This window comes from Melospiza melodia, chromosome 1 (assembly GCF_035770615.1).
Source record: "Melospiza melodia melodia isolate bMelMel2 chromosome 1, bMelMel2.pri, whole genome shotgun sequence".
Classification (NCBI taxonomy): Eukaryota; Metazoa; Chordata; class Aves; order Passeriformes; family Passerellidae; genus Melospiza; species Melospiza melodia.
In genome coordinates this window covers 18,192,501-18,217,993 of record NC_086194.1, presented here as the reverse complement: position 1 = coordinate 18,217,993, position 25,493 = coordinate 18,192,501, and the positions used below count along the sequence as shown (strand labels likewise).

General features: G+C 40.1%; 1 protein-coding gene across 16 annotated transcripts in view; it reads left to right on the top strand.

Annotated features, from left to right (window-relative positions):
* The window catches only part of KIAA1217 (KIAA1217 ortholog), a 335,499-nt gene that overhangs the window by 241,097 nt on the left and 68,909 nt on the right, over positions 1-25,493 (top strand). For all 16 annotated transcript variants that reach the window (XM_063149891.1, XM_063149934.1, XM_063149854.1 and 13 more), the window contains 2 exons: positions 15,839-16,037; positions 20,631-20,724. In XM_063149891.1, coding sequence (XP_063005961.1) covers positions 15,839-16,037; positions 20,631-20,724 — 293 coding nt within the window. The remainder of the gene's footprint in view (positions 1-15,838; positions 16,038-20,630; positions 20,725-25,493) is intronic.

The following is a 25,493-nucleotide window of genomic DNA, read 5'->3' as shown; positions in this document are numbered from 1 at the left end:
GGTGAAATTATTTTCATAAGATCTGAAAGTGTGATGAGAGCATGGTAGAAATGCAAGGAGAGAGAGATGAAATGCTGAGTAATGGTTAAAATCCACTGCTGCAAATACTTCCTGCCAAGCCTGCACAGTATTTGGCGATGAATTTAATGCAAGATTGTACCCTCATTTTCAGACAGCAGACACAGGTTTTTCACTTTGTCATATCTTCAAAGCCAGATTTAGTTGAAAGAAACCAAGGGATACTATTGTCTTAGTAATCCATCTTACTGAAAAGGTTTGTATTTGTGTGGCAGTAGCTTTCCAGGCCAAGGATTTCAATGGATATGCTGATGGAGATCCCTATACTTTGGGGCAGTGCCCTTCCGTCTGCACAGTGACACGAGAGATGTGTCAGCACAGGTGGACAGCTCTGCTTCCTGCATTCTTCCCATAACTCAGGGTTGAATTTAGCCCAGCTGTGAGCCAGAGCTCCTTTTATGATGGTGAATTTTGTCTCAGAGACTCAGCTCAGCTGATGGATAGTAGGAGTAAAGGCTGTTCTTTTGAGGAAAGACACCAGAGGGCAGTTAAAGCGTTGTGGGAAGGCATGTAACTCATCTCTGGATTGCTGAGGAAGGCAGGTTTTGCTCATAGGTAATAAACTGAAATGCTGCTTTCCTGTAGGCTCATCTCCCAATATACAGAGTGACATAAATCGAAGGCTGGACTGTAAATCATGCCATGCTTGTAAGCTTGTCATGGTGGTTTACTCATTCCTCAATAATCTAAGACAGTTTCTGTCAAGAGTATTATGATATCTGACAAACACAACAAGTGTGAAGAAAACAGGGCTGGAAAGGGTCCCTTACTCTCCCAGAGCTGAAAAGTGAAGAGCAGTGGGGCTGGAAACAAGAAGCTGATCCTTGTCCATGTCAGCTCACAAATGGCTGCTCTCCCACAGCCTGCTGGGCCACCAGTATGTTGGGCTTTCGGAGAAGAAATTTGCAGTACTTCAACCTGCATAAGACTTGTGCTTTTGAGATGTTTTTAAGAGCATATGTATGTTTACTATACATGCACTATTACTTTTACTATACTATACTATACTATACTATACTATACTATACTATACTATACTATACTATACTGCCTGTAAGTCTTTGCTGGCTAGGGCATCCCCAGGATGACTTACCTCACCCCAGGATTTTCTGTAAAATTTGTATTTGCTTCAATGTAATGTTAAGTGGTTGAGCCTTTGGAGCTCACAGTCCAGCCCCACCGTGTGGGCTGAGGACCCCAGAGCTGGAGGCAGCACTACAGGTGGTGCCTCAAGAGAGCAGAAGGACAGAATCCCCTCCCTTTACCAGCTGCCCAGGCTGCTTTTGATGCAGCCCAGTGCAGGTTTGGCTCTCTGGGCTGGGAGGGCACATGGCTGGGTCATGTCCAGCCTCTCACCCACCAGCAAGCCCCTCTGGGCATGGCTGCTCTTGCTCTTTTCCTCCCCCAACTTGTGTTGATTCCAGGGGTTTCTCTAGCTCAGGGCACCTTGCATTGCTCTTGTTAAGCCATATCAGATTCCCACATGCCCACTTCTTGAGCTTGTCCAGGTCCCTCTGGATGGCATCCTGCTCCTTTGGCCTGTCAACAGCTGGGTGCCATCTGCAAATTTGCTGAGGGTGAACTTAATCACTTCATCTATGTAATTTTTTTTTAAATATTAAATTACACTGGTCTCAGTACAGACTCCAAGGGACAACAATTGTCCCTGATGTCCATTGGGGCTCTGAGCCATTGACCACTACCCTCTGGATGCAACCATCCAACCACTTAATTGTCAGTCTACCAGTCCACACATCAAATCCATCTAATTTAGAGAGAAGGATGTTGTGGGGCCAATGTCAGGGGCTTTACAGAAGTCCATATAAGGGGCATCTGTAGCCCTTCCCTTGTCCACTGCTGTGGAAGCCTGCTGCAGAAGGCCCCTGGCTTGGTCAGACAGAACTTGCCTGTGCTGGCTGTCCTGAATCACTCCCTGTCCTCTGTGTGTCTGTGTGATCCTTCCCCCAAGTGTTCTCAGCCTCAAGGTATTTTCAGCTTAGGGATTTCCTGGTTATGGTTTCTACCTGTGTAATAACCACCAAGGGTTGTCTCCTCCAGGTATTTGTTCAGTCCACCTTTGATTCCCATGTAAATTTTCCACATCCTCCACAGTGCATCTGTGACTTAGGCAGCAAGTTCCTGTTGGTTTACTGCCCAACCACTGCTTTCCTGTTGCTTTGTTTTATATTTATTTATCAGCTCTAGGTTATGCCCCTTAGTCCTTGTGTTGGAAGTGACAGCAAACATCAAATTGCTATCTGCCTCCCTCAGGCCATATCTGATTGCTTTGGCCTGTCATTTCTCTCAGGCCATTTCTTTTCCAGCTGAGAAGTGCTGCTGTAACCACTTGTTGCTCATCCAGAAACCATCCTGGACACTTGACTATCATTGCTGCTCTGAAATTTTTCAGTTCAATAGTATCTTTGCGAAGATGGGAGGACCATAAGTTCACTGTTAAGAATTCATTCTTAAACCCTTTTGTTAGCATCTCTTGCATGTACTGAAATATGTTGTCCATGCCCTAAAGGAGGACAGCCACATGAAGATACACTACTTTATTTAATGGCCAGAATTTCAGACCCTGCAAAACCCCCTGTCTTTCATGTGCCAGAAACAAGGTCCCAGCCTATCCCATCATGAACAGGCCAAATGCAGGAGAAAGAAAAAAGTAAACAAACAACAGGGAGGCAATGTAATATGAAGCATTTCAGTTGATAGTGTTTAGGAGGGGTCACAGATATGTGTGTGGCTTAAGGGATCATCATACTAGGCAAATAGAAGGTAATACATTGTCATCACCCCACAATCTGCCTTTTTCAAGCAATTCCAGGAACAAATTAGCAACAAACAGTTTGTTTTAAAAGATAAAAAGTATTCCAAAATAGTTCATTATTCATTATTAATAGTTCAACAATAATATTATTATTGTTACTATTATGTGCATTTCTTTTATAATAATGTTCTTTTTGATCTCTTCTGCCACTGTGTTCTAAGAACACCATCAGCAACATTCTGAAATTCTACTTTTGAGTTGCTTTGCATGCTGTGGTCCTTTTTATTTCCAACTGTAAAAGGGGAAAGTTTATTTTTAAAAAACAGAAAACTGTTTATAACTTCAGTTTTAAAAGTGTCATGAACGTACTTCAAGTCATGATTTGAAATAATCTGTGTATCATCACCTCTCTTTCTATATCTATTAATTTAATTTAATATAATTTAAATAAAAATTATGTTTTGATTCTAAGTGAACATAATTTCAGCCAGGAGAATAATCAACTTTTGGAAACTTCTATTTTACGTTGTATATCTCAATGCATTTAAAAAAAACTGATGTTTTCTTTTTGAAATTCTAATTATTCTGTGGGTTTCTATTTTACTAGCTATATATGAGTCAGTTTGTTTTCAAATTGTGGTCTGAATTAACATGGAGCCTGAGAAGGAACAACACAAATGCATTTTGGCTACCTCACTATCATGGGTTTGTCAGTCAGGCTAATCTGACAGGACATGGTACTCACGTGGAGTTGACCTAGAAAACAGTTTTCCTATTGTGGGCCCATTTAAAATTTCAGCCACAGCTTTTGAAATTAAGGTCTTTCTTGGCTAAGAAAAGTAGAAATCAACACTTGCTTCACCATTGTGCAGCCTGGAGACAAAGCAAGATATTAAAATAAATGAATTCACTGTGCAAGAGAAAATTAAATGTATTTTAAAATACGTATTTGAAAACTGGGAGCTTTTCCAGTGCGATAACTGTGGGAAAAAAATTATCTAGCAAAACTGTCAGTGAGAATCATCTGAAACCTGGAAAGTGCTCAAAAGCTTTCAGCAAACTTCACTTGCAATTTGCCTGGAGGAAGCAGAACCTGACAGGCATCCAGCAAGGTTACGGCAGCACCGCCTGTGCCCGCGCTGCTGCTCGCTGCTGTCCCTGCCCCGGTACCTCCTCGGGGAAATGAAGGCTGACAAATATCTTCACTTGTGGTCTCTCATGTGGGACATCTGTCCAAACAATGGGCAGCATCCATAAGGGCAGGCACTGGCAGGCTGTGTGGGGATGGAGTGCCCGGGGCAGGCGATGTGATGGCTCAGAGCCTGGAAGGGCAGGTGTGGTCACCACCCCTTCCCTCTGCAGCCGCTGCTCTTGGTGCTCCTGCAGGGCTGGGTGAAGGAAGGATGTGGGATGGGGAGATTTCCATAAATGCACAACAAAGAGCTGGGTCTGAGTAGTGACTGAGGAGGATGAAGCTTTATGGCTCATCTTTTTTTGGGTGCCCCAGCCAGGGTGCCCAGCCACTCTAGTCCAGATGGATGAGGAGCAGAGGAAGACTGAGCTTCCTACTGGTAAACCTGTGCCTAATGCTAGGTGGTGTGAAAAGGCCTCTTCAGAAATGTCTGAGTCTGCCAACATTTGCATTTTATTTGCATTTGGAGGGATTACATAAAGGAGTAAAATTATACAAATGCTTAAGGATTGGCATGGGGAGGGTCTTAAGCAATCATGGAGTATTCTGATTATTATTTATTAGCCCCCAAACCCAAGTTTTGGCAGGCACAGATTTTCATGTCTGATTAATTAGTTTGCTGCCACCTTATATGGAAATGCCATTACTGGCTATAATCATAATGCCTCAATCTTTTATAGCATTTCTTGCAGATGTTTCTCAGACTGTTAAAAAAGAAAGTGCCACAGTGTCATTTTCACTCATAGCAAAACCTTTACAGAGAGACAGATCATTGCTTTTCAGCTGGCAGTGGAAATAACTCTCTATTCATGTGTATGCAAAATACTGTAAGATACACAGAGAAAAATATAAATGCTAAAGGTAGACTGGTATATTATATTGGAGGTAATTAATTGGTACTTACTATTTATGAGCTAGAAATTAAAATAGACCTGTAAAATCAGACAGAAGATGTGTGAATGGCCATAGACTTCATATGAGAAACCTGTGATTTGCTAGTAGTGGCACTGCCTTCTGATTCCCTAGGGCATGGTTTAAGCCTAATGAAGTCCACAAGAACTTCAGTTTAGTTCATGGGAGAGGAACTCCCTGGGAAGTGCATTTCAAGTTAAGGCTGAGTATAACTTTAATGTATTCAGACATCTTAAAGAATTTTCCCTATCTTGCCTTTTATAGTGTATGCAAAGCAGCCAACATGCAAAAAGGTCATGTAAATATTTGCTGTTGTGGTCAGATGGCTTAACAGAGACCGACAGGTCTATAGGAAAAACAGACTAAAACAACTAGTTCCAATTAATGAATTGAAACAGGGACCCTAGGAAATTATAATACTCTAAGATTTTCCTTCCAACTTTCCAAGACTTTGTTTTCTTTTCCTTTTCTTCAAATTATGGTAACTAAAGGTTTTGGACTTGGAAAGAAAAAAACACACACCTCTTACCTGAAATGTTTTGTAGCAAAAGAGTAAAAGAATATCATTAATGATATTGGCATATCAGAGTTTTTTCTGTTTAATTTATTATCTCTACAAGATATATGAAAGGCAGGTATAGGAAAGAGTGAAATATGTGACTCCCCAGCACTTGTACCCACAATTACTGTTTACTTAAGAGTTTCTTTCTCCTATAATAAAATGTGTGGGGAGAACTTGAAAAAAAATGCTTCCAAGGAGCAAGATACTATTTAGTACATACTGTCTCAACAGAGGCACATTCTGTCTGCCACCAAAAAGCTGATATGCAGGATATTTTAGATGCTGTGTCACACTGGAGCTGAATTTTGTTGCAGCAGGTTGTATCAGCATGGATCTGATGGGTTCATTGCAGTGATACTGGAGTAGAAGATAATAAGTACAGTGTATAAAACAAACACATTAGTTATGTAAGTCTGTGTCTGTCACTGCTACATCTGTTAAATGACTTTTGAATGCAACTTTATTATTCATTTGCACTCCAGTTATACTGAAGGGCCTTGAGCAAAGCCAGTGCCTCATTGTGTTGGGTAATACCTAGTGACAAAATACTCCAATTTCAGAACCTTGCAAAATGAATAAATCAGAATGAAAAGTGATGAAGATAGTAGGAGAGGTAGAGAGTGTGCAACCTGGATGAACTGAATAAAGCTATGCCAGGGTGGTAGTGGCTTTTCTCTTTATCCCAAATTATGCCCTCATAAAAGATGTAATGTCTTTATTGAGCTCTATCATCACTTCATGTTCTGATTTAGCAGCAGCAATTTGAGCCTTCAGCATTTGGTGTCTGCTGGAAGACAGATTTAGCAGCTGGAGTATCATGTACAGGCCTCCTTTTAGAGGAAAGGTAGGAGGCCAGATGGAACTGTCCCATGGGGTGTATCTAGGACAGGAGCTATCACTTGGATAAATCTGATCTAATTTTTGTGTTAGGCAAAATTTGTAAGTCTACCTCTAATATAATAAGTCACACAAACACCAGAGCCTTCCATTTGATGTGGTTATGCAAAGGAAAAAACTGTATTGCAATTCCACGCATTGTAAGAAGTGTAAGACTTCAGCCAAGGAGAGAAGCATAGCCTGTCCCACAGCACATTGTAGTTAGGATTTGCTGCCAGGGCTAACAGCAAGTCCCTGAATGAGGGCAGCTCTTGGATTTAATCATTGGTCCCAGTACTGTTTATACATTTAGTAGTGATTCTAACAGATAATTACTGTGCTGGGCCTAAGTTCAAGTTTCTGTTCCCAGAGGGAAATAATGTCATCTCTGTGGCATCATATAGGACTGTCTCTTGTATTACTTCTTGTTCTCTGTCTCTTTTCTGCATTTCTGGCTACAGAGCACCCAATTCAAGCAGGATAAGAGGATAATCACTGCATCAGAAGCTTGTTGATAGCCTGCTGATTAGGGTGTTCTCTTGGTACAATAGGGGCAATGGTCGAAGCAGCTCTGAAGATGGGAGCACTTCTGGATATTTTTTAACTACTCGTCTGTTTCATAGGAGAGAGGTGCTTGTACCATTGCCTTGCCCAATTACCTTCTGTGATGAATAGACCATCTGTGGCTATGAGGGTGGATGTTCTTTATCTTGGCTTTAACAAGGCCTTTCATATCTCTCATAGCCTCCTTGTACCCACATGGGGGAGGTAGGGTGGCCTTCAGGGTGTGTAACTGGCAGCTGAGTTTTAGCTGTGCTTCTCAGGGCTGGACTCTCTCCAGTGATTTTTGACATCAGAAACCTTGTTTTTGGGATGGAATGAACCAGCAGTGGGGTCAAGTCTGACACCAAGGAGAGCAGTTGATGTGCCCAATGATGGCCACTTCACAGGGACCCAGTGAGCCAGAGAAATGGACTAGCAGGAGCTTCGTGAAACTCCTGAGAGGCAAATGCAGCCTTTCACCAGGGACAGAGCAGCCCTGCAAGGACAGGTTGGCTTGGTAGCAGCTTTGCAGAAAGGACTTAGGGTATGACAACAAGGTGACTGACTGTGTGTTGGCAGCATGTCCTCGCAGCGAGGGAACACTGCATAGCTGTCTATGGGAAAAATGTAGCCAGCAGGTCAAGGAAAGTGATTATTCCCCTCTTCTCACCATTTGTGAGGTTGCATTGTGTCCAGTTTTGGTTCCCCAATACATGAAAGATAATGACAAGTTGGAGTGAGTCTAGGGAATGGCCTCTTGGCATTCTTCTTAATCATGCAAACTAAGGGCTTGGTTCCAAGATCTTGTCGGAAGTAGCTTGTGAGGACTTCATTTAAAGTCAAGCTGTTTGTTAGAGCCCACAGAGGTGAATTTTTGGTGTGGTGCCCTAACCAACTGTGCTCTTCAATGCTGATGGCTGAATCCCTCAATTTTCTACTGACAGTAGTGAACTTTTTAGAAATGAAATAACTTCAGAAATATTGAAGAGAATTTCTTGCTGTAAATACAGACCATTTGGTAAATGGAACAAAATTGTAAAGGCATGCATGGCCTGCATTACTTTAATGCTTCATGGCTATGGATTATTAAAATGGTCACATTCTGCCCTTAAACACATCAATTGTACCTCGTTTAGTACTAAAAAACATGGTTTATAAAAATAGTTTTTACTTAAATAATGAATTTGATACAGCTGATTTATACACAAAGGAAATACAGTTGGGTAGGATCTCTTTTTTTTGTGCGTTTATTGAAGAGGAAGAACATGAAATTTAATTGATATTTTCTTGTCTTTTTTGCTTTTGCCCATTTAGATGTTAGTAACAAAAGCGCCCCTCTGTAAAGTACTTGACTACAGTGACCTTAAATGCTTCACATATCTGCACAGATTTGGCAGGCACATCCTTGGAAACTGTACTGGCCAGCTTGGCACCTTTGGCTGGGACCTTCTTCAGAGATCAGGGGCTCAGCTTCTGGTGGACTAAAGCAGATCCTGCATGGGCATGTCCTGTGCCAGTGTGTGTGGAGTTCTCTGATTTTATTGTGCAAAACTGGTGCATGTGAGTGCAGTAAATGCAGCATGGTAGAGCCTCTGGGGGCCCTCTGAAAAATAACTGTGGTATATGAAACTTCTTGTTCATCTCACTGAATTGTTCGCTTGTAATTTTTAGAATATTTTTTCATCCAGTATCATAGGGGTTTTGTGTTCTTTGCTGTCATTGTTTTGTCAGTTCAGGGTATGAATAAGTCTCCTTATTGGTCAGTTGGGCTATTCTGTGCAACAGAATTCAATTATTGTCCAAAAGTGATCCTGCCAGAACATTGATTTCCACCTGGGGAACTTGGTTAAACTGAAATGTTCTCTCAGAATCTCTAGATGATAGAAGTAACTGTTCACAGTATTTGGACTTGCTGATATAGCTGTATAGGCAAAGTTGCCTTTTGACAGCTTTGAAGATGCTTTTTCACAGGTTTTATCAGGAATCAGATGGGGAAAATACTGTGTTTTCTTTAGGTAAAAAAAGTTGTCCTTTTTTTTGTTTGTTTGTTTTTACTTATTCTTCTTAGCCAGCTGAATGCATTTGTTTGTAGAAAAGTGCTTAGTGGCCGTTGAAAACCTTTATTTTTCATAACATTTTGGTAGAAAATTTATGTGACTACTGAGTTTTCCATCTGTCTTTTTCATTAAGTAGCAAATTATTGCAAGTCACTGTAAGTAGCAGAGAAGAATGAAATAGCAGTGAAATCTAAATGAAACAGTTCTTGTTTTTATTGAAACTGTTATCAAACAACTTAATACCTTGAACAAATCACTTCAGACTATTGTGCAAAAAATGAAATTAAATAAGTAATTGTTTTTATTCATTAAAATATCTACTTTTTTATTCTCTTAGTACTTTAAGACAGCTAAGTATATTTATAGAACATTTTCTGAATGTGGAGGACAGATTTTCAGGAGGGACTACTAACAGAAGTTATTATGAGAGCTTCAGGCTAGAAATTCCACAAGGATCATGGCAATGACCTCAGACTAGTTGAAACTGTGGTGAAATAGGAGACGTAAGTCTTGAGGGTATGGAAAGTAAGAACTTAATATTGAGGAATTTCTTCCATGCTGCAAGAGTTGTTACTGTTATAAACTTGTGTCTGCATAACTTTGGCAGAATTTGGTGATGTGTGTTTGCTCTGTTTATTAGATAGCTGGGGGAAAGGAGGGATGGGGAACAGAGAACAACAATATGGGCCTCTGCCGTCCTTGTGGTCTTATGTTTGACAATTTTGTCAAAAGCAAAGAAAAAATGGAAATATCTTGAAATCTTAGTTATAAGAAATTAAAATTTTAAAATGTGCTTTTGAGGAAAGACCTAGCCCTAACATAAACAGTTATCATTGAGACTTTAAAGATTATCCTTAGCTTTTAAAACTCATGCAAGTCTCAAGTAATGACTTGACATAAATATAAGTAAGAAACAAGGATGCTTTTTCTCACTTTTGCTTGTTACCATTGCTGCTGACTTCAGCATGAGGGACAGAGACTGACTCAATGGGTGGCAGATCAAGCTAAAGCAGCAGGAAAAAACAAAGATTACCCATCTTATTAGAAAGATATGGTTCACTGATGGTTAGGGGTAAAGAGTGAAACTAATCTAATAGTATTTTCCCCATTTTAGTTGTACCATTGTATATACCGTTGTATTTCAAGAAAGTCTAGAGCTCCCAATGCATCCAGGTTTTGATTGCTGCAGTCCATCCAGCTTTACTATTACTAGAAATTTTCAGATTTGACCCAGAATTTCCAGAGGATACATACAATAGCTGTGTTGGAAGAGAGTAGGAGTGTCTTGTTCATGCCAGTGGTTTTTGGTTCTGTGGGAAGGTTTCAATGTTCCAGCGCCCAAGTATCCTATACCAGCCAAATACAGATTTTCTCTTCAGTTAATACTTCTCTTTAGCTGGACTTAGGTATTGCCAAATGTCAGTAAGATATTTCAGTGCAGAAATTTGTAAGAGATCTTGCCTACAGAGAGGGGGTCCTGTAGCTTCACAGAAAAGAAACTCATGAACTCAAATATAAGCTTTAACTGTATTTTATTTCATAAAACTAAGGAGTTAAATAACTTTCTGCCTCAGTTTTTTTTCTTTTTTGTTTGAAGAGAATTATGTGAGAAATTATATTTCTCCATTTAAAATCCATTGTTTGAGAGAACTAACAGATACTTGTAAAGGTCACCAAAGAGGACACAATCTTGTTTGTTTACTTACTCTTGTTTTATCAGGTATTTAACTTTCGTCTCTTAAATAATGCAGTTCTAAAGATAATTTTTGTTCTTTAAACAAAAGCTAATTGTGTTTAAAGTTCTCCTGAGTATGTAAGCTGCCCTACATGGAGATGATTGCTAGCAATATAACCATGATAATGTGGGGCTTAGGGTTAGGTCAGCACCGTGTATGTGATGGAGGTGCTGAGAGATATGAGCTGGGTGGTTTCCCGACACCTGCATGACATTAGCTCCTGCCATAAGGAGTAAACCTTTACAGTTGTGACTCAGGAGTTATGGTCTTATCAGTATGGGTGCTGTGCCAACCCTGCTGTGGTTATGCAGATCCATGCTCTAAAGCCAGCCTGGACCCCATGTGTTCAGGTGAGATTCACCATCACTCTGTGAGGCATGTCCTCAGCTCCCAGGTGGGTTTTGCAGCTCAGCAGCACTGTGTGAGCTGAAGGCCTTTCTGTGAATGTGGTGTGTTTGCCTGAGCTCAGAGCTGTGCTGGCTGAAGGCACAGGGAGGCTGCTCAAGCATCCCAATCCAGCACAGATGGGCTCAGCCACCCAAGTCAGGGTAACTGCGTCTTTCATTGCACTGTCTTGTGTTTCATGCAGATCATCCCTGAGAGAAATGATGAAATATTTTGCATATCCTGCCACTGACCACTGATAAAGAGGCAGCAGAAAATACTGTGTTTTGAAAGAGCTCTGTATGTAGGGAAGGAAAGGGCAGTCATGTGGTGTGTTCACAGGATCATCATCAGATCTGAGTTTGGTGCTTGTAAGCCTTTTTTTGAACATGTTCTTTTGCCTCTTGGGTGTTTAATTGCCCCTCTCTAAAGCGTATCTCTTTGTTGACAGGGATGTTGTGAAGCAATTTGTTACAAGGCTGATATTACTGAGGCCTACATGTAAATGTTTTCTGCTGTGGCCTGTGTTTAAGTCTGTGGTCTGTTGCTTGTAGGGCAAAGAACGATCAAAAATTCCAGAGGTTTTTATGCAGCTAAGTTATACTACATGACAGAGTGGATGGCTGAACATTCTAGTTTGTGTTGTAGCTGTAGGACAGTGCAGGGCTGGCAGTACCTCAGAGTTCTTGGAAGTGGGAGCCACAGCATTGTCTGATGGGCACCTTCAGTACTGTTGCGTGGCGTTGTTACCTTGTGCACAGCCATCTTCATACATGTTGTCCTGGAGCAGCAGGGAATTTCATAGTCCTCTTTGATTTGTGATGTATAAAAATGGGCACAATCTTCATGTTTCAGGTAAATCCATTGTAACAGAAGCATAAGTAAGTGCAAGAGGGACTTGAGGGAACATGGAGACAGGAACATCCCTTGTGTCTAATTATCTTTCCAGCAGCTTTGCTGATGTATGTTCTGTGCCCTAACAAAAACCATGTCTAAGTTATATTCTATTTCTTCTTGCTTTAATCTCCGTGGGAGTCATTTTTTAGCTGAAGGTAAAACACACCTCAGAGCTCCAGCAGCTTACATGAAGTGGAACCTGTGGGTATTGTTGGTGTTCAGAATTTCACCTGGGCAATGTGTGGAAGAAAAATATTGTGAATGATTTTAACTAATGGATTTTGAGTCTCTTTATTTTGTCATGCTCAAAAAGGATTTTTAGAAGTGAGCAGTTAGTTCTGTCAAATAGGAAATGCCCTAAAGCATTGCTGTATCATGATGTGGATCAGACAACTCAAGAGGAAAGGCAGTAGGGTTTTTTAAGGGCATGTGATTTAAAGGAGGATAAAGAAAAAAGAATTTATTATGCCTTTGAAAACATCTTTTCCTCTCTCAAGTGAGATTGGGGCCAAAACATTTCTCCAAGTTGTATGTTTAAGCTGTCTGTTTAAAGGCATAATATGCATATTTGCTTTGAAAATTCGGGACTCAAGGACAACTGTGATTTTGCTTTGGGTAACTATTTTGTGGGAGCATTGAAGCACAGGCAGAATCAAGACTTGTGTGTAAGGAAGATTTTTCAACTCTTCCACTTACTCTGTGTTAATGGTTTCAGTAGCTCAATACTGAGTGTGGTTTTAATGGTCTGAAATTCAAAGCTAGCATTTCTAAATTTTGCGCTAACTTTTAAACAGGGCAGAAAAGCGAGTCACACCCAACTGCAAAGTTGGTATGCAAAGCCTGTCTTTTTTGCCAAAAAAAGGTGGATTTTTTTGTCACTAAATCCAATAAAATGTAAATGCCAAAACATAGAAGGTTCTTTATGTTCTTCATAAGGAAGAACTTTTTCATAACTGAAAGCTATCATCAAAAGTAAGTATGTCTTTGCATATCTTGGAAAAGTGAAATAAATGCAATCATTAACTTGTTTAATTTTTTTTACGAATGTAGTTTCTGAATCCTAAAGAATGTTTAGCTGCATAGAATATTTGAGCACTAAAAAGACAATTTTATCTAGAAACATAAAGACATAAATGATGAACATAAAGAAGTAAATTATGTCTCCAATTATAATTTAAAAAAGAGAAAAATGGGTTTAATAGCTCATTAAATATTGGCATTATAAATAAAATTCATAGGAAAACTCCTCTCAGTCTTTGAAAAAAAACTAGTTTAATTTCAGTCTGAAAAAGTTTTTCCAGACAAAGGAAAATGGAAATTTGTAGTAGGATTTATATGGGGTTTGATTGCAATCTAATGAAGAAAGAGGTATCAGCTCTTGATAATAATACAAAGATTAGGTTAACAGCTCTATTTTATAAAAGCAGCCTAATATTAAATAATAGTTAGGTAATGCTTAGTCTGTTTAGTATTCAGGAAAGTTAACATCTTCTTTCCCTAAGTGCCAGCACAATTACCCACTGATTGTAGGAACATCTGACTGTTTCTGCCCTCCTTCAGAGCAATTACAGAAAACATAGAGACAAAAATATTAAAGACTAAGGGGAAACAGGGCTCATCTTAGCTTGGAATGCCTTCTTTTCTTTTCATTATTTGCCTTTGTATTCTAGGACATCAACTTTTCCCAATGCTTTTGCTCAGTGTTTGTACCTCAGTACCATAAAGTGCCCATCCTGTTGCTGACTTTCAAGTGCCGCTCATTGACTTGAGTCAAATCTAAATTTTGTGATTTGCTGAGATTTGCTGATGGCTGATGGCAACTGCACTGAGGGCCTTGTGTTCCCAACCCTCCTGATTATATTGGTCATGGGAGAACAACTTTACAGTGCATCTACACTGCAACTGCTGTAGTGAATTCAGGTTGTGTAAAATGCTCTGCCAGGCTTTAGCCCACCTGTGTAAATTATTGATTGATGCAAAGGCCTGGCAGCACAGAATCCTCCCAAGACTGAACAGAATCCAGGAGAGGGTCGCAAGGATTATTAACTTGGTTGGAGCCTCTTTGCTCTGACAGGTTGGGTGCTGGGACTGTTTGGCCTGGAGAAGAGAAGGCTCAAGGACAGTAATGTCATCAGTGTGCAAAAGAACCTGAAGGGAGGGGCAAAGGAGAGCCAGGTTCTCTTCATTCATTCCCACTGAGAAGGCCAAAGACAATAATCACCAAATGAAACATGAGATTCCCCCTAACGTCAGGAAACCCTTCTTCGCTGTGAGATTGACCAAGCAGACACAAGTTTCCCAGAAAGGCTGCAGTCTCTGTCCTAGAAGATACACAAACACTGTCTGGACATGGTCCTGCACAAGTGGCTGTAGCTGTCCCTGTTTGAGTGGGATGGGGGTGGACCAGATGACCTCCGGAGGTTCCTTTCAACCTCAGCCATTCTGTGGTTCTGTGATCTCCTGTCTTTTTATACCACTGTGGAAGCTACACCTGCTCCATCCCGTACAGACAGCAAGACAGTAAAGGTGTTTCCCCCTGGGACAATGCAGTGTTGTACAGAGACACCTGGGATGGCTCAGAAACAGCACAGTGCACTCAACTGAGTTTACCAGTCCCCATCTCCTTGTATCCAAAGTAGTTCAGCTGAACACTTCTGAATCCACTCCCTAGTGCTGTACATCCCAGGAAATTGCTTAGTTGCAGTGCTGTGGCAGCTCGTTTCCTGCTGTGCAGGTCCTAATAAACCTTCCCACACTGGAGATGCTCATGAGAAGATCTTTTGGTTTTCTTCAGGAGCTAGACTCAGCATGGTTAGAACTCATCAACACCATCAAGTCCAGACTGATTTCTTCTGTTAATTGGGATGGCTCTTTCCAAGTGCTTTAGTTCTTGGAGGGCTTTGGAGGTCACGATGACATTGGACTGGGCTGTAGCAATGCTCATGAGCCACACTCATGCAGTACTGGCCAGTGCTGGCTGTACAGGAGTCAGCATAGGCCTGGCAGGGCCAACAAAGCCATCATGGAAGAGGTACTTCATACCCCTTCCCTCAGTCCCCTGGTTTGTATTATTCATGGTTCTTTCCATTATTGAGTGTATCACAGCCTCCCATTCCCTGAAAATAGCTGTATCAGAAGCGTGTTCTGTCTTGAGTGAGTAAGAATGTCCATATTTTGAAATTCTGCATTTGAGATTACTTATGTTTCTCCCTGAGCACTAAGCGTGATTATTAATGGTGCTGTGAAACTGAAAGGTTCCAAAATTGCTCTTGTTTTTTGTGGGGTACCTCAGTTTTACTCCTGGAAGGAGTTTTCACCTGAGGCTTCATGCTATATAATGCCAGCAAATTGAACTGTGAATATAAAATTCCTTGAGCTAAAATGAAAATTTTGGTTTTATTGGTAAGTGTGAGGTTATGTATAAGGAAAGCTGGATACTATAAAAGGATAAATTTCTTCCTCAGCTACTTTTTTTAAAAGTACCTTGTGATTTACCAACAACTTCCGCTACAGAACCAACTTGTTGTGTTTGAGATTTTCCATTAGGATTTCTGAGGTAAACTTCTGATTTATCAAACTGAAGTAAAATAAGAGGCATCTCAGTATTGGGACTAGCACATTCATCAGGGCCCAACCATATCATTGTTCTGTGCTCTATTCCAATAGTCTGTTGAAAAGGAGAATGACAAATGTGCTTTATTTTTTAAAGAGAGTGAGCTGTTTTTTCTCTTTTCATTATGGGCTTGGTCTGTGTTCTACATAGACTTTGAAACCAGATCATTACTGTGCATTTAAGAATATGTAACTTCCTATTGCTTTTGCTTGCAGGTGTATTGTATCTTCAGTATGGAGATGAAACAAAGCAGTTGAGGATGCCAAATGAGATCACAAGCACAGACACAATTCGTGCCCTTTTTGTAAGTGCCTTCCCCCAGCAGCTGACAATGAAAATGCTGGAATCACCCAGTGTTGCCATTTACATCAAGGATGAGAGCAGAAACATATACTATGAATTGTGTGATGTGAGGTAAGACATGACATTATAGCTGCTGGTTTCATGGGGTTGGGGGTTTTTTTGTGTGTTTTTTGTTTTGTTGTGCACTTATAGAATGGAAAGGAATGGGGTTGATAAGTGTCTGACAGAGAGTGGCCTGACACATAAAGGCATGTTCAGTGGTATCTGAATAATCCAGGAGGTCTGGTCTGGCAATACCTCTAGCTGTAGGTGCAATATCCATTGCACAAGCCACTGATAAATGGCATGCCTTGTTGAAATATCTGTATAATATACAAAGGTTCATATATTTAATACATTTATTGAATTTTACCAGAGACACAATCATTTAAAATACAGACTACAGAGTAAACATTTACAGAAAAGCTGGGTTGTTTCTTTACTGGGAGTGCAAAGCCTGATCTCATGAGCCTGAAGTAACAAACGTGAATGTCACTGATGTCCTCACACTGGGGCCTGTTGGGCCATCTAACACAGCCAAAGCTCTGTGGCACTGGGGAGCACTGCTGCACCTTCTTCCTGTTATATGTCAGGATGCAGCAACTGATGCAGTCACTTCACTAATTCAGAGCTTGGTCAATACATGGTTCACCTTTCTATCCTTTATTTTGTGTGAGTGCAGCCTCTTAATTAACCAGGTTTCTTCAGCAGAAGTTCCAGGGTCTCAGGGTCCCTAGAAAGTCCCAAATCATGCATAAATAAAGCTCTCAGGTACACTGCAGACATGCTACACCTTATAAATAAACTGTGATAAAAATGGACAGAGATTTGTCCATTTTTGCTTAACAAGATGGAGGAGAAAGCAGAAAAGCTGTTTGCTCTCCACTAGTCTGCCACTAATGCAGGAAGATTTTGTGGTGCAAGAGAAGTGTACTGTCCACTGCTGCCTTGTTTCTTCTGGAGATCCTATGGCTAAGGTGTTCCTCCTTATCATGCTGTAGTTAAAAGAGCAAGTTGGAGCTTTTCTAGCCCGTCCCAATCCAATTTCCCCATTCCTGTTCTTAATCTTTGAACAGCACCACACTCCATTTTCTCACCTCTGTCTTGCTTTCCTCAGGCTGTCTGTCCAGTGTCATTAGGCAGTCTCTTGGATCTCAGTTTCTTTTAATCTTATCTGTTTTGCAGACTGCCACACCCATGTTTGGCCACTGTAATGCCTATGTGAAGACCCATCTGATTTTTTTCATCAAACATCATCATCTTTCAACATGTACCCAAGTTTCTTATGCATCAAACAGTTTGTTCACAAGATCAGATCAACTGATTGACTCATGATAGGGGTTACTACATCTCTGTTGCTAAGTGCATTATTGCCAACCATCATCTAGCCCTTCTTTCTCCCTTTATCCCTCCGTCTTCCCTTGAGTTTCAGACTAACAGTTTATGACTTCGTGCCCCTGAGAATGCAGTTGTTGATTATCCTAATGCCACTCCACCTTTTTTCCCTTGCTCCCATTGCAGGCGTCACCCTGCCAGCCTCAGGCCTGGCTCAACCCCAACATCTGCTTCCTCTGTTCCTATGCCTGCATTGTCAGGCACTTCTAGAGGAAATCCCACAACCCAGCTGACTTCCTTCATAACAAAATTCTCTCCTTCAGTTCTGCCAGTCTTCTCACTTAGGATTCCTCAGCAATTCCAGGTTAATGGAGTCCATAACATGCATTTTCACCACCTTTAAATAATTTCCACAACCATTTCTCCATTTCTGTTCCTTACTCTTCAAAATTTCTTCTCAGTGTCTCCCCTCAGAGAACAGATGAAATAAAGCATCCTTTTTCTCTCCTTTGTTTGCCATGTCTTCCTTCAATCCTCTGCTTTCTTTCCTGTAAACAGAGGGGTTTCACTCAGGTCTTTAAGCTCTCCATCTCCCTCAGAGGCTGCTCCGTGTTCTTCTGTGCCTTGCATTAGGCCATCAAACTCCTTCCCCTTTTTCTTCTTATTTTTCTTATTTTTCTTCTTATTATTATTTTTCTTCTTTTTTTTTTTCTTTTTTTTCATCTTCTCCTCATTCTCCTTCTTTCTTCCTTCCCCTTCCTTCCCCTTCCTTCCCCTTCCATCTTCCTTTTCTTCTTCCTTTTATCTTTTACTTTCCCCCTTCCTTTTAAATTTTTTTTTATCACTGGGGTCAAAGCTCTGTCTTTCTACTTTAGTCCAGTCTTTTTCTTAAAGTGGTTCAGGGCTCTGGATCTAGTGTGGACTTCAGATTTGTGCTCCAGAGCATCCCTATTTTACAGCCTTCATTTCCTATCACACAGAGAAAAAACACTCATGTAATTCTTTAACTTTTTAATAGCAACTGCTGTAATTGGCTTTTCTTGGCAGTTGGCACAGGTAATAGGTAATCTTGCTGTAATCTTGCTTGCTCTTACCCATTCAAATGAAGCAACAAAGATCATTCTCCTTGTTTGACAAGCAGACTGTTCTGCATGCGTTCATTTTTCACTTGTCCTCTGACTGTATCTTCTCCATCTCATTAAACCACTTGTCCTCATTATGAAGACTCCTCCAAGCCCACTTCAATGCTACTTTTCATTTCTTGTTGAGTACCAAGTGCCATCTGCTTCCACTTGGTGAATAATGCCAGTTTGAATTTTACATCTTTAATTTTCAAGCAAGTGCCTTCCCTCTCTCTCAGGCAGCCCTCTAACGTGCTTGGAAGGTGTTGTCCACAGACAAACCATCTGCAAAACCACTGCATTGGTCTCCTTCCCACTCTCTCTGTTGCACTGCCTACTCAGAGCATGCCCGTGGTTCCAGCATTTGTTTATTGCTCCTTTGGCTGGAGAGACTGTGATCTTCTGTATTCTTTTTGTTCCCTTATCTTCCTGCAGCTATTCTATTGTCTTTTGTGACTCCTATTCACCTTGTAAGTTGGTGAAAAGTTGTCTTCCTGGTGTGTTTACACAGCACACACAGATCAGTGAGGCCCTTGAACATGCCAAGGGCATCTGGGAGCTACAGTAATGCAAATTATAGTAATAATAAATGTGCAGTAATACATACCTGTTATCAGTAATGTTTATCTTAGCATAGCAACATGAGCATTCATATCAGAGATCAAATGCCTAGTATTTTGGTGCTTTGCCTTGCAGCAATGTTTTACTTTAAAGTGTCATGTTTCTACAAGAACTATTTATGGAAAATGCCTTTTAAAAAACTCCAGTTGTTTGAGGTACCATCTCATAGCCATCATACAGAAAAGGCAGCAGATAAAATGTATTTAAATGAATAATATGCCATTTCTTGAATGGAAGGTGAGAGAGCTTGCTTTGTATTGAGAAGAACACAGTCCCAAGTCCGAGGCAGTCCCAGTGCCGGTCTCAGAGCCAAAGGGTCACATTTGCAAGATGGAAAACAGTTTATGTTACCGTAAATAATTGAAGAACTTGAACTTGCCGCAAGGTAGCTATTTTCCTATGCAGTCTACAAGTAAACACTCATAAATACTAAACTTCTCATCAGCCCTCCAGTTCTTAAACACAAGACACTGATCTGTCTCTCAAGCTGCGGGGCTTCTTTAATAACTACTTGACATCTACAGCAGCAGCAACACAAGTTCTGACTAGCTACCCACTCAAAGCAATCACTGATTGTAATATGACATTGTAAGAAAGAAATTGGACCTGCCCAACAATCCTTCCCTTCATTTTTAAATTATAATCCAAGTGATTAAGATCAGTTCACTAGACTTGTAGCTGCACCTGGAGGAAAGGAATTCAGTCACATGTGTAAGTAAATTCTCTAGAGATCACTACAGGGAAATGAAAGGAATCGCAGCTTTGCAAGGATGTAAGTGAGCGTAGATTGCTACTGATTAAATGTGAACTAGAAATCAGCAGAGCTCAGGGCAAGTGTCAAAGCCATAAAATTATTGGAAGGTAGGTCTTGAAACAAAATGAAAAACTATCATCGCTTTCCTAAATGAAGTAGTTAAAAAATTAACTAATCAAAGACAAAGTGTAGAGACCAAATAAAACAAAAGTATTCTTGTAGGGCTTTTCATCTAAATTATTTCTGTGTAAGCTTTCATCAAATTTTTTGCTCATTTGTTTCTACAATACTTTTTCCCTTTAAAAACTTTCTTTATTATAGATAAAGTTTAGAGGAAGAATTTATCTACAACTGAATTTTCAGCTTTTGTGGATTTTTTAGCTTTGTGAACAAGCTGATAATTAAAATTTCCTCATTACAGTTAGAAAGACTGCTTTTCTTTTGATATTCTTGCTTCTTAGAATAGCAAAAATTTATGTGGGCTGAGTGCACAATAAGACATGTAAATATTAACTAAATCCTTTTTGAGTGCTGTGTAAATGTTGAAGTTCTATTGTCTTCAAAGTGCTTTCACTCTATGGCAGGATCTTGAAAGAAACTTAACACTATCTAATTTTTATGGGTGTGGAGTTCTAGTGAAAGAGTGATACTTCCCATGGGAAAGAGAATCAAAGCAGGCTTTTGTTTGTTTGTGTGTGTCTTAGTTATGGCATTTACGCTTTTCTTATAGATCGACTGCAGACCTACTATGTTTGTCTGTTACCTGAAACTTTCAGGCAACAAAGTAAATAAAACTTCTTTCATCTGTTGTCATTGCTGATTCTTTAATTCCAGGAATATTCAAGACCGATCTTTCCTTAAAGTTTACAACAAAGACCCTGCACATGCATTTAATCACACTTCCAGAGCTGTAAATGGAGATATAAGGGTAAGTACTAATGCTGCATTTATACTCTTTTTTCCTCCAGCTTTTCTGCTAAATGTTTAAACTCTGAAATGTAATATGTACATAGCAATTCAGCAAATCCAGGCTATACGTATGGCACATATACAGAAAAGGGAATAAATAATGCTTCTTGTAATGTGTTTTAACTGCTTTTCTTCTTCCAATTATTTGCCCTGGGCATCAACTGTTTTTTTGATCTTGTTTAAATGCAGAAAAGTTTGTGAAGCAAAAGATAGCCTTTAATTAGGTATTTTGTGACAAAAACAGTACTCAGAGTTTTATAGCTTCCTACTTTGTTTGCAAACCCTTTACGGTGAAGTATGGCATAGTGTTAGTGCACTCCAGCAAAGCTTCAGCAGGGATTGGCTTTCAGTGGCTGAGCAACTACAACTCACTTCAAATCTATTGAAACTCTTTGTAAATGATAGTTTTGGATAGGAAATTCTGATAAATCCTCATTGTGGTATAAATAGTTTTGTCTTTTCCTAAATTTTCTGCCTGCACTGAAAAAGGATGAGTATATTTGTACTTTCTGGTGAACGTTTTGTATTAGGAAACTATAGAGAATGCACTTGGAACATTTGATTTCTCTCTCTCTCTCTCTGTGTCAGTCTTTTGCTGCACTGTTACCTCTTCCCTTGGTGCCAAGAGGCAGAAGATTCAGCTGTGGGACACCTCTTGCACCGTGTTACCTGCAGCTGCTGTTGCAGTACAGGGGGGTGGTGGTGAGATTACACAACCTCATCTCCTCCCCACCCATCCTAGGTCTGTCCAGGAAACCGTGCAACCAAATTAACTCCATGGGGCCAGAAGACAATGCCACTACTGTCCTACCTGCTTTGTGGCTTTTATGTGTGTTCCAAAGCTGATTCAACTATGCAGAAAATTTCCTGTGAAGTGATTTCTGCAACTATGCATTTGCTACTTGGTTTCATTATTAATTCTGAGCATGTCTCCCTGCTTTATTACTAATATTTTGTGTAAGTACTTCTTGTGTTTCAACAGTTTAAGGCCACAATATTTCAGAAAGATTGAAATAACTTATTTACAGGCACTATTCTCAACCACCTCTCATTTATGCACTTCAATTATAAAATGGTCATTTGGATAGGTCAGAAATCTAATTACTTGATTTTTCGCACAGCTGCACACACAACATGAGAAAGGAAATAGATGTTCTTCAAAGGGAAGATGTGATAGTTTTTTGGGTATTCTGTAACATCCTGGAATTCTTTAGTTCTAGTTACATTCCTGTGGCAGTAACTGGATGTATCTGATAATATTCAAAGGCATGACGTACTGTCACTGTGCATTATGACATTAATGCTTGTAACTGTGGCTTTATAAAGTTATCTTATACTGTTCTTGTTCCAGGTACAGTGGATGCTGAAGGTATATATTGTGGCATTATTTGTGTGTTCTAGGCCTATTTGAAGTTACTGTTGTAGTTAACTACATACATTTGAAAGTAAAAATTAATTCTTTGGCCCTCTTCCAGGCATTTGCTGCGTGGCAGAGTTGTTTTGAACACAGGTGCTGCCTCTGTGCAAAAACTGCAATTATTTGAATTGTGTATTTTAAAATCCTGTGTCATACAACAGATATGCACACTCACCATCTCCTGATTATATCTGAGTTAGCACCTTTTGGCCATAACTAGAATGTAATGGTGACACAGTGACAGCCTTTGCAGAGGTGGTGTTTTCATGGCAGAATATTGTGTTTTACTTTATAGAAGTGCAAAGATGCCATTTTGAAATTCTGTGCATCCAGCAAAAGAGATATTTTCTCATTTGTCTTTTGCTTTGCATTGGCAGATTTCTTGTCTTTCTGGTCTGAGAGGTGAAGTCAGAGCCAGGATGTTCATAGGGGCTTTGTGGAGAAACATGCAAAAAGTCTTTCCTTTGATCTATGTGAACTTCTGCACTTCAAAGTTATGAGCATGGAAACAAGTGATTTCTTGAGCTCAGAAATACTGAAACCTGTTTTTCTAAGGATGTGTGTCTTTTGGTTGGGCTCTTCCTTATGCAGCAGTACTCAGGTCCTAAACTGAGACTCTTCCCAAAGTAATGACACTCTCCAGTGTTCAACCTCTGGAGTCTGAAAAGCTGGAGCCCACACTGCAACTGTTTCTCTCTTTGGCCGAAGTACAGTAGGATCTTCTGTCATATCACTAATTTGGCAAAATTTATAGGGGCATAGTAGTCTTTCTACTCATTGGTTAAATCTGGTAGAAATTTGCCTGGGGATTCACAGGTTATTAGTTCAGCAGGAAGAAAACACCAATAGCCAGATGGATTATTTATCCCTCCTTCCTTAGCAGACCAGAGTAAAGGAGGGGGAAACATGAGGATTCTAAGTGAAAAACGTGTACATTTTATGTACTGCTATTGCAGAGTACCCATAAGATTGTAGAAAAACCTTTGCTTTTTATCTCTCCTTTTATGTTTGCATATCTTTGCATTAGGCAAATTGATATTCATCAATTTCATATGATGGATGAGTGTAAATTCACTGCAGTGGGAAGGAGGGAGTGTGTGCTTGGTATCATGTTTAACTGTTTCAGAATACCTACAGAAAAGCAGCTGACTGTCGGACCATTGAAAAACAGTATTTAGAATATAATGCATTAGTCATTGTAAGTATATTTTTCCATGGTGATACTTAGAGTGTGGTTGTCTCCTGTCATCTGTGAGTTAAATCCTTATTTTCCTGGTGACTGGGAAAGTTTTGCCTGTACAGATTTTTCTACTGGTTTTTTTCTACTGTTTCTTCTTGTCCCTTTGGAATGTTTATCCCTGGGTTTGATGACATTCAGGCTTCTATTCATGTGCTTTATAATAATTTCCATGTAACTGGCCCAAAATAATCTAAGAAAATAGTGTTAGCTGCCAGCTTGAACACCTGTTTTAACTACCAAACAGATGTTAGACCTGTATAAGAATTGGCAGTAACACTTGAAGTATTAAGTATTACCCATATGGACAAGAAGACTTCTAATGTCCAAGGAGAATGTGGGATCTGTAACTTTCAGATCTTCTATTGAGCCATTCAGCTTTCATGTCCATTAATTCTAATTTTCCTGCTCTTTGTTCATGCTTTTTTTTTCTGAGCGAGTTGTGTTTGAGAAAAGGGAATTGGCTGGGGGTCCAAGCAATCTCTAAAAGAGAGTTTTTCTGAAATCCTTCTGAGTGCCTCACTTGCTTACTGGTATTGGCCCTTTCCCTCTCAAAGAGCATGGCCTGTTTGACAGGTCTGCCATGTTGAATGCTGCTTAGCAAGAAGTAGCCACATAGTGCTGTCTCACTGACTATTTGTACTTGTGCTTTTTCTTTTTTATTTTTCCTTTCCCAAAATGTAATCTGTAAATCTGCAACAGCTGGGGTTTTTTTGAAAAATATATCTTCACATTGCTACCTTTCATTAATTTATTGTTTCACCTGAGCTTGTATAACTTATCAGCACTTTCTAGCTGTCTGTGCAACAGTACTTTCTTCTGACAAAATACTGTCTTATGAACAAATGTTTAGATGGTCTGTTTTTCCTCCTGGCATTTTTCAGAATTCCGGTGTAAATACCTGTACACAGCCATGTTGCTCTGTGCCCTTGGAATTGCCATTTGTGATTTGCATGGGGTGGAAGGGAAGGGCCCAGGCTGGCACACACTCAGCCATGGTGCCCAGACTGAATGCCAGGACGTGGATGCAAGGAACTGGCTGTGGGGTTTTATATGGTGCTGAGTGAATGGGCACTGCTCCTTCCGTGCTGGGCTGTTGAGCTGAAGAGATTCCCCTACTGAATGTGCACAGCCTATTTTCTATCCTCATTCTCTACACCCTCCTTTTCTGGAGTGACTGAAGGCTAAAGAAACTTAAGTTGCAGTCTCCCCCTCTGTTACAGAAACTAGTCAGTGTTTCTGGTGGCTCAGCTGGATTCTAATAATGTTGGCTTATGCAGTGGTTGGTTTTGGGCTTCACCTACCAGCCAATTTTGAGAACTGGGAGGGAGTTTTTACTTCATAAAAACTAGTGGCTATTTTGCTTGGCAGTTTTCTTCTTCGCATCCACCTGCCCTAAAGTCTGTGAGGTACACTTTATTTTAAAGTGTCCTAGACCTACCATGGTTTTACTTAATTGTCTGACTTGCATAAGATCTCTGCTGGGTGAGGTCAGAATATCCAAATAATGCTTGTTGTGGTTGTTGTTGTCTTCAGGTATGCTTTGAGGCGTTTTGGAATTTATCTTTTTTTTTTTTGAGACTGTTTCTCCAAGAAAGAACAATTAGTGCAAGTTGAGTCAGAGCTGAGCTGGGGCTGTGTAGGGAACCTGGAAATTCCACGTTTTGTGGGAGTTAGAGTGGCAAAATGTTAATAATGTTCCTGACAACAATGGAGGTTTTTGCTGCCAGGATGAGAGGAGAGGAGTTAAAATGAGTTGTATAGGAAAACAAGACAGACATTTGTTAAGTTTCTGTAAACTTGTGCTAAGTAGCTTTTATTATTGAAATTGCACACCTCCAACTTTTCATTTTTCCCCTTGAAAGTGACTGGTTAGCAGGCTGCCAACATTTTAACTCTCTAGAGCTAGATGCAATGTGTGAACTTAAAATTACCCTATAAGTACTAGAAACCCTTAAACAACTGTCCAAAAACGTGAGGCTTCCAAGGAGGCTAAAATTCAGTGCTGCTTTGCAGAAAGGATAGTGAAACAATAAAAGCAGAATAATTCTTCTGTGTGCTTAAGGTACCTGTA